The sequence below is a fragment of the Lygodium microphyllum genome, chromosome 27 (genome assembly GCF_053477565.2).
Source record: "Lygodium microphyllum isolate KBCC chromosome 27, Lygodium_microphyllum_v1.1.10, whole genome shotgun sequence".
In the NCBI taxonomy this organism is placed as follows: Eukaryota; Viridiplantae; Streptophyta; class Polypodiopsida; order Schizaeales; family Lygodiaceae; genus Lygodium; species Lygodium microphyllum.
In genome coordinates this window covers 20,911,717-20,927,756 of record NC_141161.1, presented here as the reverse complement: position 1 = coordinate 20,927,756, position 16,040 = coordinate 20,911,717, and the positions used below count along the sequence as shown (strand labels likewise).

At 39.8% G+C, this 16,040-nt stretch overlaps 1 protein-coding gene across 4 annotated transcripts in view; it reads left to right on the top strand.

Moving 5' to 3' along the window:
- The first annotated feature begins 5,168 nt into the window (after positions 1–5,168).
- LOC148012117 (phosphatidylinositol/phosphatidylcholine transfer protein SFH3-like) overlaps positions 5,169–16,040 on the top strand; it is a 114,542-nt gene continuing 103,670 nt past the window's right edge. Inside the window, exons 1-4 of one of the 4 annotated variants that reach the window (XM_087669338.1) lie at positions 5,170–5,354; positions 5,464–6,038; positions 6,137–6,236; positions 9,668–9,934. In XM_087669338.1, the coding sequence (XP_087525464.1) occupies positions 5,680–6,038; positions 6,137–6,236; positions 9,668–9,934 (726 nt within the window). In that variant the 5' untranslated portion in view covers positions 5,170–5,354; positions 5,464–5,679. Of the gene's footprint in view, positions 6,039–6,136; positions 6,237–6,276; positions 6,416–9,667; positions 9,935–16,040 lie in introns of those variants that run through there. The other 3 variants (XM_087669339.1, XM_087669341.1, XM_087669342.1) reach the window with 3 other exon arrangements.

Below are 16,040 nucleotides of genomic sequence, written 5' to 3'. Positions count from 1 at the left end.
GAAGCAAAAGAAGTGAAATGCAGATAAAATGGAAGAAGCAGGACGGAGAACAAGCAAAGGCGCAAGGGCGGCCTCTAAAATCCAGTTAAAGGAAAAAACACATTTTTAAGTGAAAGGCGCCCCAAAACTTTTGTAAAAGAGCGCCAGGCTCCCTCCTGTGCAAATTGTAAAAGGGTAGATAGGCATAGACTAAAGAAATAAACCAAGTAGAAGGGAATGGAAAAGACGACCTTGCCACAATGGCCGGTCATGTAAAAAAGGGGATGGGTGCCCATGGGATTTTAGGGCATGTATATAAAGTTCAAAAAGTGAATGAGAGCTCATTCTTTGGTGTGTGGCAACAAGAGATTCTTCTTCTTCTCTTCTTCTCTTCTCTTTGCTTGCTTATGTGTGATTGAGAGAGGGAGTGTAAGAGTGTGAGGGAGTGAGTGTGTGAGGGTGAGAGATTAAGGAGGTGAAGCTCTCCACCATCTCCTCTCTTCTTCTTCTCTTCTCTTGTCTCACGCACGGCTATGGAGGATGGAGCTTGGAGGTGGAGGCTTTAGGATGCTTGAGCTTGCATCAAGAATCGTGGAGCTACCTGTGTGCTTGAGGGAGGAGGCAACTCATTCGGGCAGCAAGGTAAGCTCACTACACCTTGGTAAGATCGAAGGCGCGTTGGCTAAGTGAAAAATAGCCATAAGTGCCTGCTTGAAACGCTTGAATGAATAAGCCATTCGTGGGTCTTGGCGATTGAGTGTGAGGTCCCTCTACAATGACAGGCTTCATGTCATATTTGATTAGCTTTTGTAACTTGTGAGTATTTTTCATCTCATGCATAGTTTAAAAGACATGTAATCATTTTGCCTAGATATGGTTACAAGCACAATCAATTCGGCAAGATTAATGTGATCCATCAAAAAACATACATTCGATTCTCATACATAGTTCAAAAGACACACATTCATTTTGTTATATATGGCTAAAAACAACTTTAAATTGATAAGATTAATATGATTAATTTAAATTCGATGAAAACACAAGTAGGTTTTTTCAAATGTAGGATTAAGATGTAAAACCATTAATTTCTCTTATAATCGAGAGATCTCTTGAACCGGTATATAAGATCCCTCAAACCTCATACTGGTCCTACATGGCGAATGCATGGTGAATCTCTTGATTTTAAGTAAATGCTCTCTCTCTCTCTCTCTCTCTCTCTCTCTCTCTCTCTCTCTCTCTCTCTCTCTCTCTCTCTCTCTCTCTCTCTCTCTCTCTCTCTCTCTCTCTCTCTCTCTCCCCACACACATGTAACTTGTACCCTCTCTCCCATGGGCGATGCATTCATGCAACTAAATGCTCTCTCTCTCCACACATGTAACTTGGACCCTCTCTCCCATGGGCGGTGCATTTATGCAACTAAATTCTCTCTCTCTCTCTCTCTCTCTCTCTCTCTCTCTCATGCCATTGTTTCTTCGTGTGGTGAGAGGACATAGACCGAGTCAAGCACAAAAGGTAGGTTTGAGTTCTACTTGAATTTGAATTGTGCTACAAGTAGGCTGTTGTGAGATGGTGTACGAGGAGGACTTATTGCTAGAGTTGTTGGTCATTCGACATGGTGCTGCCAATTGCTGCCATGGAATGACGTGTCCTCCATTCTCTCAACTACGATTGTACTTTCAGAGTAGAGTGCTTTATGCGCGTGCACATGTCTTTTGTTTGAGATATGAGTAGCAGGCGTGCAACCCTAGCGCAGTTGGTGTTCAGGAGGCTTAGGCTAGTTACACACCAAGTGTTGGATGGCCAAACCCTGCCTAGAGTGTGGGCATGCACTTTTTGAAATTGGGTGTGGACATGGGCGTCATACCTTTACACACCAAATGGACACAGTTTGAAAAAAAATAAAAAAGAATAAACTTATAAATTTTTTGATTGGTTGCAAATGCAAAATGTGCACCCTTGTTTGCCACTTTACAAAGTGGGCAGGGGAGACTCCCCGTCTAAAAGTGGGCAGGGACTTCACCTATTTAGCAGGTAAACAACATGTCATGTCCTCTCCAGTGTGTAAAGGACTGCGGACGCCCAACCCTCAAATAAGTGTTTTGATTGGTTAAAGCTTACAAAGTGGGCATCCCTTATTTGGTGTGTAACTAGCATCATGCTACTGGTGTCAATAGTGGGCGACAACAAGTGTTAAAGACGCATGTGGTCGGTGTGATGCAATGCACGTAGCACAGCTAGCGAGGTGTAGGTTGCAAGCTCACACATGGGCAGCTGGCATATAATGCTAGCATCTTAACCTTCTCTCATAGTGTAGTGCACAAAGATCCATATGTGTGCATGCAGTCTTGACTTAACCTTCATGATTTGATCTTAACCTTTTAGGGATTGATCCTCTTCCACACACACACACACACACACACACACACACACACACACACACTCTCTCTCTCTCTCTCTCTCTCTCTCTCTCTCTCTCTCTCTCTCTCTCTCTCTCTCTCTCTCTCTCTCTCTCTCTCTCTCTCTCTCTCTCTCTCTCTCTCTCTCTCTCTCATATCTTCAACTTTGGATAGCACCACAAGCCTACCAACCATCTTGGCCACTCTTCGAAATGCACATCTGTGCAACTACCTCAATGTACGATTGTGCAACTACTTGAGGCTTGGCGGCAAGACTATGGATGGTATGGATGCAACATACATAGAAGAGATTGAGGTCATGTGTCATAAGGTGAACCATAGATGGTGAAACCTACAATTATAGGATGAAATGGGAAAAATGAGGTGTTTGCACCACATTATGATATTGATTTCAACCATTGATAGTTACAAACTGCTCTAAGACATTGATCAAAGCATTGATAGTTACGAACTGCTTTAAGGTCTATAAGTTACTTGGCACTTTAACCATGCCAATAACCCAACTTATGCTTTTTAACTTTTTGTAGATTTTACAACAGACAAGAATTGGTCCCTCATCACTTTCTAGGTAACTCCAAGAGATGAGTCTCAACTTAAATAGATGGTTTATATTGAAGAAATGCCTTATTTTGGCATGTCGTTCTATAAGAACCAAGTTGCTATTGGCCCTCTTATCCCAACCCAAAACCAAGTAAGAAATGAATATTCTTCAAACTTACTCATTTGATCATCTTGATCTCTTGCAAGTTTGGAATTAAGGTGAAATTTATGTTAAGAAATTTAGGCATATGCTGTATGAAATTTATCTCCATGTCCTCATATAGATGTGGTTTGGATTTTTAAGGGTGTCTTAGAGTATGTCAAATGAGCACATGGTCATTATGAAGCGCTTTGGGATCCTAGACTCCCATTTATCAAATGATGATGTAGAAATGAAAAGGAAAAGCAACTTAGGTAGAGATTTCATTTATTGTTTTTCTGTTTTACATATTTGCTATGCACATTGTTTACAATTTGGCCCTACATGTTGGATTCACATGATAATGCATACTCTGTGTGTGTGTGCGCGCACGTGTGCATGTGTGTATGTGATAGGTATGCATGTGGGTGCATGTGCACATACTCGTCCTAGGTATGTCATTGAGAGAGATATTGTTCTCATTTTTATTGAACTCATGTGGATTATCATATGAATAGAGGAGTTGGTCTTCATTAGATAAACGTGTTAGAGTCTTCTTTTAGTCTCATTAATTTGCTAATAAAGTCATAGATTGTTCTATGAATATAGAAGTTTGTTGTGTAAATCAACAAGTCTCTTCTCTTTGACTTTTCTTTTTCCTTGTGTTTTGAAGCCCATGTTGGCCCTTTTTTGAAGAGAATTTTTTTGTGTTGAGTAATTTCTTTTAAATAAGTATTGTTCTTCGAGATGTAACATATAAATTCATTTCTATAATGACATCCATGCATGGAGGGATTGTTCTTTGATACGGGCTTCATTTTGTATAGACCATATCATGCAAATTTAGACTCAAGCCATGTCTTCTTACAGTTGGCTCTTTTTTAATTCCCCTAGATCCTAATCTTTATCACCCTAATATGAGCTTTTATGACTTTGTGAATTCTAGGCTTTAGATTACATGACTTATGTACACATAACATTTTATTTTGAGCTCAATCTTTTACAAGGGAAGTGAAGTTTCCAAAACAATAAAAGTTATTGCGTATTGAACCATAGTAGCATCTACATGGGGCAATGTGTACCATGTAGCATGTAGTATTTAGTTTTTGATAATGCGAGGTGAGCAAAGCATCTCTACTTTGCAAAGTAACTATGTAATTATAGACCAACCAAACATACATCAATACATGTGGAACATATCCTTCATTTGATTTTTTGTGAGAAGGTACACCTAAGCAGCTCTACTTTGCAAAGTAACTATGCAATTACACACTAGTTGAACATACATCAATGCGTGTGGAAAATGCCATTCATTTGATTTTCGTGAGCAAGATACACATAATATTTTATTTTGAGCTCAATCTACGCAAGTTAAGTGAAGTTTCCAAACTAATAAAAGATATTGTGTATTGAACGATAGTAGCATCTACATAGGGCAAAGTGTACCATATAGCACGTAGCAATTAGTTCTCGATAATGGGAGGTGAGCAAACCAACTCTACTTTGCAAAGTAACTATGCAATTTCGGACAAACAAAACATAAGTCAATGTGTGTGGAACATGTCATTCATTTGATTTTTCATGAGCAAAGAGAAACAATCTTTGCTCACAACAAAAGCGATGCGAGCGAGGCGTAGCCTTGTGAGCTTTGCAATGATGCCAACCGCTCGAAGCGCGGTTAGCGGGGCACGGCCGAAGTATTTAATTATAGAATTATTCTAGTATGCTAATAGATTACAAAATCGTGGGTGGAATCTAGATCCAAAATCGTGGGGTCTCATTAAGATATTCTAGAAAAAGGCGAAATATGACATTCATAAAAACATGACTAAAATTGTATACACGTGTCAAGTTTCAACGTAGTTTTCAATCGTTGATTCCATTCTATCATAAACTTCGGTTTTAGTGAAGGCCGATGGGCCCCGCAATGAATTGGCAATGCCCAGAAATAAAATAAATAATAAAATTTAGTGGTTGACTTTTGAGACTTCTGTTGTAACTTTTGATGCCCAGTATTTTGTATTTCATAATATATTTTATATTAAATCATCCCTCTTGAAAATGAAGGGTAATTGGAATTGGCCCTTGGGCCTTTGGCCTCCTTTCATTATTCTGCAGAAGAATCTGCACACCAATCATCGTTCGCCTTCTGCCCCACCCACGTCTCATCACTGGTTGATCAAATCGATGCGATTGATTGAAGGATAGATTGCACAGGTCTGTTGCAGGCAAACAGGCAACATGCAGGTAGCAGAAATCTAGTGCCGATGATTACTATGGTGATGATGATCTTCAGGCTAATGATGATGATGTCAATGACAACGATGATGCTGCCTCATCACTGATTGATCAATGAATTGATTGATGTATTGCACGGTTCTGTTGCAGGCAAACAGGCAGCATTGGGATAGCAGAAATCTGATGATGATGATGATGTTGTTGTTGTTGTCAGTTGAATCGAATTCCTGCATACGCACCCTTTGAGAAGTCTCCTCCTCCCGCTGCCCGTATCAGGGTGCCTGTCTTGGACTCAAGTCTCCATAGCCACATTGGTCCTTTACATGCTGTCGCTGCAGCCTGTGATGCTTTGCGAATTGTGTCTCCATGGAAAGGACAGGAAGTGGCTCCTCCAGGGAGATCTCAACAGACCTTGTGATGACACGGGCTGACATACGGAACAGCATGGCCGTACTCGACGAGCAGCCCGGCATGGACACCACGGATGGCGATGCCTCCAATATGCAGCACCGCAGAAGCAGCAAAATGGGGGCTCTTGCCCTCATCACCAGGTTCAAGCTGTCTTTGAGTAAACGGAGGGCCAGCAGAGCCCGAAGAGCCGCCTCGATCGCAATAAAGGATTACCGTGATCTACAGGAGCAGAAAGCTGTGGACGAGCTCCGGAGGGTGCTGTTGGCTGAAGACCTGCTCCCCGCTAGACATGATGATTACCACACTCTCCTCAGGTATCTGGTTTGCATATGCAATGTTGATATCATGCTATCTCTACCTGCAGCTTTTCCGCTCATCCTGTTGTTGAATCAGAGTGCTGCTTACTTGCTAGGTTCTTAAAAGCTCGGAAGTTTGACATTGAGAAGACCAAGAAAATGTGGAGAGACATGCTGCAGTGGCGGAAGGACTTTGGTACTGACACAATCGAAGAAGTGGGTTGAGTTACTAGTGATCTTCTAACTTTTAAGAGTTTGGACCAATATTCCCATGTATTGCTGCTTGATTCAATGACAAATATCCATTTATGGCTACCTTTTCCCCTTTGCTCTTCATCCATATCTGTGACAGCAGCAACTGCCATATCCCTATACTGCAATCCGCATGGGATAAGGTAGATGCCCATAATATAGGAAGTGTTGTTTCTTCTCTTTGTCTTTGCAATGCAAACTTGGAAAGTTTGTGCCTCTCTTGGGACACCTTCTGACCGATTCCTCATGTGTTTGAATGACCATTGTTTTTAATTTATGGGTTTCATTGGGAGCCTGCACCTAACTTTTGATACTTTTCGGAAGTGCTCTGGATCAAATTGAGACTTTGTAGATGTACGTTGGAATCTTGTACTCAGGATTTAATGTTCTTAATTTTATCGGGAATCAGTATTTGGGCAGTTTGGCATGCACAACGTGCTGTTCGAACCAATATCTACCTTCCATTGTGATGACCCTTGCCACTAAGTTTTCCTGCCATCGTGTTCTTCTTCTTCTTTAATTTACCTGCTGCTCCTATTCTTATACATGCAGCCAAATTGCCTGTTTTGGCCCTGTCTGCTCTCATGTCTGACAGACATCATATTGCAAACTTATGTCTTTGTCATTGCCTGTATCTTCTTGCTGATAATTGTGGCTGGCCGATTATGGCAACGGTCACTGCATCTCTGCAATTACTACAATTTCAGCTACTGTTGTCTCGTCTAATTCTTATTTGGAGACATATTTGCTTATAACTATCATCAAGAGGATTCCACAGCACCAATGCAACACTGAATTGGCTGCAATAATCCATCATGTAGAGACGTAATCATTAACATGCCAGTTCACGGGTTCTTGGCCTTCATGCAGACTCACCATGGACATCCTGCAAACTTTCTTCTTCAAAAAAAGGTTAGCCTAATTATAGTACTCAGAAGAACTTTAGAAAGAAGTACATGTGCTCAACAGTCTAGCTGGAGCTGTTTGTAAATCAGAAATCACTCATATATACAAGCCTCTCAAGGTGGTCTGGGGGCATGGGGAATAGGAGCACAACCAGATTGATAACTCCATATCATTGGGGTGTTTTGCTACAGGGTCATGCCCTTTGTCTGTTGAATGGCCTTGCAAGCTTCCAAAGTTGAATGGATATGGTTTTGTATCCTTTTCTTGGTTCAGTGTTTATGGATGATTTTGGAGTCTGCAGTGACAGGTGGTTACATGCTCACAAAGTAGAGGAGGTTGATGCAGATGGAGGACAATTCAGGCCATTGGCAGAGTATGTGCATCCATTATAATAGATAATCTAGAGAAATCCATTTGAATGGAATTCTGAAGCTGATATATGAGGAGATGTTGACCACCTTGCCAGTCATGTTGACTCCACAATGGTGAGAAACCTTGGTACTGACAGAAGCTAGATAAAGGACTTCTATACATAAATACATGATGTATTGGGATAGGGTAAGGCATATCCAGGATACCTAACGACTGAGTATGCTAAGAGGTTCAGAGAATATGGTTCAAACTCCATGCAGGAGGTGGCAGCTAACTCTAGTAGACTGGAAAGAAGCGTGGTAGGGCAAAATTGATTGCATGCAAGGAGAGATGGAGAGATAGCATCTGCAAAAAAGAGAATCTTGAGATTGAGAGGGAGCTTGAAGGGGGTGTGCTTCTGTTGCAGCAGGTTCGAGCTATGGAGTCTTGAGAATTGAATATATGGCATTTCATGTTAGGAGTTAGAACGTGCATAGTGGATGGTTGGGTGGGTCTCCCTTCCTTGCAAAGCTTTGAGCCTTTTGTTGTGATAGAGGCAATTGTGGTGCCTCCATTTTTCATCCATCCCTTCAACCAAACTTGATCTATGATATCTTTTGTCAATCTCTTTGAATAGGCAGGGATAAATGGTGCCGATTGCTGCTGTTTCTCTTTGTGAGATAGCTCACATATTTTTTGATCAGTCTAATGTCTTTCATCCTCCTGATGATGAGATTCTTTGTGTGAATCCGAGTTAAGATCTTTTGCCTATCATTTTATACAAGCAGGATTACATACTGTTGCAGGCAGACTGCATCCTCCCGGTCCCAGTTAATTCATCTTGTACTTTTTGGTCAGAATATCCCATTCTATTCATGATTGGGATGATTAGTACATATCAGAGTTTGAGACTGCTATGATTTCACAGAGAGAGATGAGATGTTAAGCTAGAGATTTAATTGTTGATTGCAATTAGATAAGTGGTGATGATATAGGAAAGACATATATAGGGAATTGCAGGAGCTTAGTATCAGAGGTGCAGATTCAGCGTGCTTGGTTTATCTACTTGGGTTGTTCATCTGGCAACCATATCCTCACATTGTGGAATAGAGGAGTACTCCTATTGGAAACGGTAGCTCTCGGGGGACACCCATAAACTGACAAATCTGCAGGGTAGGAGGAGGATGATGAAGTGGTGTAATTGGGAGTCGGTTGCTGAGTACAAGGAGAGCTCTACTGTACCCTATGCTCTCATAATTTGTTTTTGTGGATGCTGCAGAGCCTTGTCCCCAAGTTCTCACAATGTCCTTACATAGGCAACAACAAGAGGTGGGAGAACAACAGTGTGTTGATGAGATGGGATTAGAGGTGTTGCCAAATGGCTCTTGCTTGATAGAGATTACCCTTGAGATGGATTTCTAGTGTGGTAATCAGCTTGCTCACAAGGATTGTACCGTTTCCTAATATATTTTGAGTCCAAAAAAATTAAAGCATAGTTTTTTTATAGTATTAGAAGATAAAGATTGTTTAATATTGCAATTTAACTTCCTTTTGGAGTTTTGCCATGTTAGCCCACCTTCCCATTGCCACGTATCATGTTGGAACCTGGTTGTGCTTACAATCACAGGAAACATCTTGGAATTGCCCTTTCGAACCATGAAATGTTTATCCCCAATAACATTTCCTAGTTTCATTGATGTCTTCTGCACTGTTCACTTCTGCACATCACACATGTACTCTATCACTGTATTACCTTGAGATTAAGGTTTAGGATCTACATACAGAGCCACTAGCACATTAAGCTGACTATTTGCAAAATTATTGACGTGTCATCTCTCTCGCATTTCAGTCCTAGTTTCTCTTTCAGGAGAGAGCAGGATTTTCTATCTGAATAAGATCACCACCCTCTTCTCAATCATTGATAGCTGTCTGAATTGTGCCATCTTGCTTTCATTTAGTATCCCGTATCTCATTTCATTTATAGTATTCCGAGACAGGTCAAAGAATGTGGGTGGATGCATGCTGACTTGAAATGTTTAGTTACATTTGTAAAACTTTGAATGCTCTTATTAAGGATAAACCAAGGATGCTTGTGTTACAGTATATGTCTTAAAATGATCCAAGATAAATGTGTGCAGGATTTTGTATTTGAGGAGCTGGAAGAAGTGAAAAAATGCTATCCACATGGATTTCATGGAGTTGATAGAGAGGGAAGGCCGATATATATAGAGTGGATAGGAAAGGTCAATCCACAAAGGCTAGTAGAGGTTACTACTTTGGAGAGGTACCTAAGATATCATGTGCTGGAGTTTGAAAGAACATTGAACATAAAGTTTCCTGCATGTTCGATTGCAGCAAAACGGCATATAGATTCAACAACTACAATCTTTGACGTTGCTGGTGTGGTAAGTATATGAGATGGGCATCATTTTTAAAAGAAGTGGGTGGGAAACATTCTGCACCGGAAGCAGCTCATCTCACTTTTTCACAAATGCCACGATATATAATCTCATCGTGTTGATTGTAAATGTTCAGAATGCTTAGGCATAACTTTGAATGGACGTTATCAAATTTTTTTTCTTATTTAGTTGAGCTCTTCTACGTTTTTTGTGTTATGTTATTTGTAACTTAGGTGTATATTGATAGTATTGTTTCAATTGGCTTTATTCTTTGTTTTTCTGCAGCTAAGAATCAGAGTTTCTGCAAGTATCAAAGTCTTTTAATTACTTAACATATGAGACCAGATGTTCTCAAATTTTTAGGAATGTATGATGTAGTGTAATTTCCTTGGTTAAAAAAACAAGAAACTGTGTGGCCATGGTATCCAATTTCCTTGTGGTTATTTGAGTCACCTTTGTATGCTGTCCATCTGGTCTTGGGAGAATGATGTCCGAACTATTGGAGATGGTCCACCTTGAAGCAACCTCTATGAACTCATGTCATCAGCTCTTTGTATTTTATGAATCAACCTCTATGAACTCATGCCATCAGCTCTTCGTATTTATGAAGTAGTGACCTACTAGGCTGCCCAGCTTGTGAGAAGTGAATCTTGGGGTTGATTTTACTTGTATGATCTCAAGTGCACTTTTCCTTTTAACTTACAATAGAAGGAAATTTCTTTTGGAAAAACAAGTTCCATCTTTATCTTCATATGGCGTTCATTGTGTAAAGTAATCTTTTGGATAACCAACCCATTTTTAGTTAATTTCCTACTGTTCGACAGGTATTCAGAGCTACAAGGTTATTGTTCCCTATAGGTGGCCTACTTGTCCAGCATACTCCAAATGTAGAAGCTTTGGAATGTAACCCAAAGTCTGGTAAGCTCTCAACCAAATTCAGGTGATTGGCTTGTTGTAAGGCCTCATAGTGCAGGTGCCCATTATGGGCATGCCAAAGGTCTGTCTTGAAGGATGTCCAGCACAAGGGCTATGAGTTTATACAACAAACTCTCCTGTAAACCTGTCTAGAGAGCCTTTCTTGTGGCCTCATCCTCAACCCCAATACGTTGACTATGAAGACAATCCTCGTGCCTAGCTGAGCGCAATAACATGGACAGATACATGATTAAACCCCAAATCTAGAACATCAAGTGCCTTAGAAACTAACATGTGACCTTGCCGGTCTTGAAGTATGAAAAGATGGGGGGAGAGAGAGAGCTTTATCTTTTGCAAGACACAAAACACACAGAGAGAATGCACACAAGATAGGAAGCTGTAACCCTAATCTTTCTTCTGCTTCACTATGCGAGTCTACTACAAAGAAGAGAGAGTACAATATACAGAATATACAAGTGGTTTATAGTTTGAACACGCTAAGTAGAAAGATGACTAGATAATTATCTCATAACTGGGGTAGGTGGACTAACTGATATCCAACTATAAAGTATCTTTGGAATGATATACCGATGCAGGTACTAACCATGTCAATGATATAAATGTGGAAACGGCTATCCAAGTACGTGAGTGTTAGCTTGTGTTGAGCTTGACATCTCAACACTCCCCTTCAAGCTCTCAATTCCATGACTTGTACTCCAAGTAAGCTTAAAAAATGCCAAAGCTTTTTTGCTCTGAGGGTCTTGGTGAAAATATCTGCAACCTGCTCCTCTGTGCTCACATATATGAGATCAATGTCACCTGCTAAGACCCGCTCTCCAATGAAATGGTAATGAACCTCGATGTGTTCGATGCGTTTATGAAACACTTGGCTTCTAGCTAACTGTATACTACTCATGCTGTCACAATAAATGACAACTCTCCTATCTATCTGTATCCCCAAATCATTAAGTAGCTTTCCTATCTAAGCTACCCCACATGTTGCCATGGTAGCACCCTTGTACTCTACTTCTATACTCGATAATGCAACATTGGACTATTTCTTACTGCTCTAAGTCATAGCCTCACTCCCAAAGGAAAGTATATAGCCACTGATGGACTTCCCATCAAATACACTACCTGCCCACTTTGTATCGGTATAACCAAATAACTGCATCATTGAGTGAGCCTCATAAAAGATACCATAATCCAATGTGGCCTTAAGGTACTACAAGGTACGTCTCACACTGTCCAAATGAGGCTTATGAGGCACTTGCATAAACTAACTCTCTAAGTCAACTATGTAGTTATAATCTAGCCTAGTAATAGTAGTGAAGATTGAACTTCCCATCATCTTCCTACACATTGTGGGATCCTCCAATATTTCACCCAAATGAGCACTTAGTTTCTCATTCTGATCCAATGGTACTAAGATTGGCTTACAATCAGCCATACAGTACTTTGTCAATATATGCAAGATGTGCTACCTTTGTGAGAGCCATGTCCTCTTAGATGTTCATGTCACCTCAATGCCAAGAAAGTACTTAGCTCTCCTAAATCTTTCATGTCAAATTTTTGCTTGAGAAGACTCTTCATATGCTCCACCTCTTGCACATTATTACCCCCAATAATCAAATAATCCATATACAAGGTAATCACAACAATGCCCCTATCACTGTGATGGTCATAAAGTAAGTAATCTGCATTTCCAACATGGAAACCAATAGAGACAAGATACTGTGTTATCTTGTTATGCCATGCTCTTGGTGCCTCTTTCAATCCATACAAGGCTTTGTGTAGCCTACGTACATAATCAAGGTGAACCATGCTCTCATAACCCTATGGATACTCCATGTACACTTGTTCTTGCAGACTTGTTACAAAATGAAATGTATTTATAGCATTTAATTTTTTGATTTAAAAAAAAAAACATGCACATGGTCATGTTCACTCAACAATACAAGCTATTTCATAAATCATTTCACTGCTTCTCAAAATCTACTTAAAGAATCCAGATGGCTTTTATTGAATGGTGGCCTCTGCTCCTTTCAATACTACTTTAAACCACTACACATCAAATATGATAATGAAAAGCTATAATAATCTACTGAAATCACACTTTGTAAGTTGATAAAGTACTCCATTTCATCCACTATGATATTTGGATTTGTGGTCTACCGTTGGCTTTTTTGCCTAAACTTTACCGTGACAACTCACCATGCAAGAGTGCATTCTTTACATTTATTTTATGCAAAATCCAACCTTGTTGTAGCTACTACAATGTCTCTTCCAGTTGTCATTTTTGCCACTGGAGTAAATGTCTTCTCATAATCAATCCCATAAAACTATGCATAACCTTTGGTGACCAGTCTTGCCTTATACTTGCCCACACTACCATTTGCATTATGTTTTACTTTGTAAATCCACTTGTAACCTATAGCTTTCTTCCCCTTAGCTAGTGGCACCTGTTGTGCTAAGAAATGCACTTAGTCACTTAAACAGCCCCAAAACATGCTTATTTTAGGCTTATTTTTAGCCAAAACCCTAAAATGGGGAGGGGATCGAGAGAGTTAAGTGGGAGAGGATCTAGAACCCTAATTTTCTATAAATTGGTAGCTAGCCCTCCACTCTTCTCTCAATCTCGTTTTTGCAGATTTCAGGTGTTTTAGCTTGCTGTCCACACCCCGTTCGTAGAGGACATCTTAGTCGAAGCTGTCCATTGCTGTCTCCATTAGTTGGCGCCTGATTTTCAGCCCTCTTCACGCAGTTTGGAGCTGATTTCAGTCAGGCGACTGCTGTTCCTGTGCAGACCTACTGCCGTACAGCCTGCCATGTCATCAGAGTCCTGTTGCCTACGTTTTCAGTCTTTCTCTCTCCTGCAGGCTGTCCTGTCTGCGTTTTTAGTCTTTCTCTCACCTGTGTCTACGTTTTTAGTCTTTCTCTCTCTTGCAGGCTGCCTTGCCTGCGTTTTTAGTCTTTCTCTCTCCTCACTGTTGTCTGCATCAAATCCAGCTTCTCACTGTTGCGTTTGTTAATGTTCGACATCTGGAGGCTATCTTACTGCAATTCGGGATCCGTTCGGAGTATGACACACTCTCCAGTTCATTAACCCTGCCTTGATCCTTGAGATATAAGAGTTCGAGGTTCGGTATTCATTCACTACATAGTGTGTTTGTTGCATGAGCATTGTATTATTCAGTAGTTATATCACTTCATTTATTCACTGTGTTCATTGTCTCTGAGTTACGCTAACCCTAACTGTGTTCTTTTATCAGTCTGTGCTTTGTTATATGGTTTCTGTGTTAGGGTATTTCTTAACAACACCATATCCCAAGTCGGATTTACATCCAACGTAGCCATTTCTTCATGTATGGCTTTCTCCCAATACACATGACCAATAGCTTTCTCAAAACATGTAGGCTCAACTAATTTTATAACCTTTGCCATACACGCATAATGGTGAGCAACATAACCATAATATGTCAACTTGTTAACGGGATACCTTACTCTTGTTAATCTTTGCACTTACGGAGCACTCTGTGATCCTTTTACATTAGCCTTGGTTTTCCTTATACCAGGCATACGAACAACTGGAATACCAAACTCCTTATCCATACTTTGATTTGAGCTATCAGACTCACCATTTACATGTGAATAGCCTATAGAAACATTTGGCACACCAAGTGACTCACCAACCTTTTCTTTTTCCTTGTATGATACATTTTTTACACTTGTAAGAGTGCTATTTGTACGCAACTTGGTACTCCATGTTTCTCAATAGACCTACTAGAAGAGGACTCTTTCGGCCCACTCAATGTTTGTGATTATGGACCCACATTTTTACGATCACCTTTTTTTTTTGCTCATCTCATTAAACACAACATCTCTGCTCACCTGTAACTTGCATATATTTGGATTAGAACACTTGAAACCCTTTTGCTCAAGAAAATAGCCCACAAATATAGACTTTTCAGCTTTCATATTCAACTTCTTTCTCAGCTCATCAAGAACAAGTATATATGTAATGCATCCAAATACCTTAAGATGTGATAAATTTGGTTTCTTGCTAGAAAACTTCTCCTTTGGTGTCACATTATACATTGCAACAGTGGGAGTCCTCTTCATAATATACACAGTTGTAGAGACAACTTCAATCCAATAATAATTGAGGCATGTTCTTTTCAGCCATTAAGACTCGTGTCATTTTTGCAATGTGCTTGTTTTTCTTTTCAGCAGTACCATTTTGTTGCGGAGTGTACCTACATGTAAACTACCTCTAAATTCCATGCTATTTTAGAAAATTAATGAGTTCATTAGAGAGATATCTCTCCCTCCATCTGACCTCATGTACTTAATTTGCATACCTATTTGTTTCTCAACCAACATTTTAAAATCGTGAAAGTGAGAGAACAGCTCACTTTTATTCTTCATGAAGTACACCCATATCTTCCTTGTATGATCATCAATAAAGGTTACATAATATTTACATCCAGTCATTGATACAGTATTTGTAGGACCCTATACATTTGAATGTCTAACATTAAGTAAATTCTTGCTTGCATGTTTATTGTCACAGGGACGTGACATTTTGAGATGCTCTAATCTTGTGGATAACATTTGATTAAGATATTAATCAAATGTGCAAGGTTGTTTAGCATATGTGATGCATATGGCAGTTATTTCATGGTAATAGGCCAAGGATCCTAAGGATACAGTGGTGGATGCCAAAGAAAAAAGTTTTAATCATTTATGCCTGACAGATACGAGGTGGTACTCAGTGTCAGATATAGACCAATTTATTGGCCAATAATGTTAATGGGTGGTGACACTAAAGACTAGGTATTAATTAATTATATAATGATAGTCTAAGGGTCAATAACTGCTTAGGGATACTTGGAAGGTAAATTGGCCTAGCCAATTTAATAATTGACTGGTGGAATTAATTTTCTGAGAACTAGAATAATTATTAAATTAATTTTGAGAATTAATATTTTGAAATTTAATTTAATAAGTTGGATTATGCTGAAAAATGGGCCACTTGGCAAAATTTGTTCATGCAAGTGGAAAAAACGTTTTTAGGGGTTGGTGGAGTCTATTCTAACCATAGTGAGAGAGAACGAGGCTGTTAGAGAGCAAGGAGAGGCTGCTAATGTGATTTACAGCTACCATGGACCAGTCTTACAGCAAGTGATAGCAATTG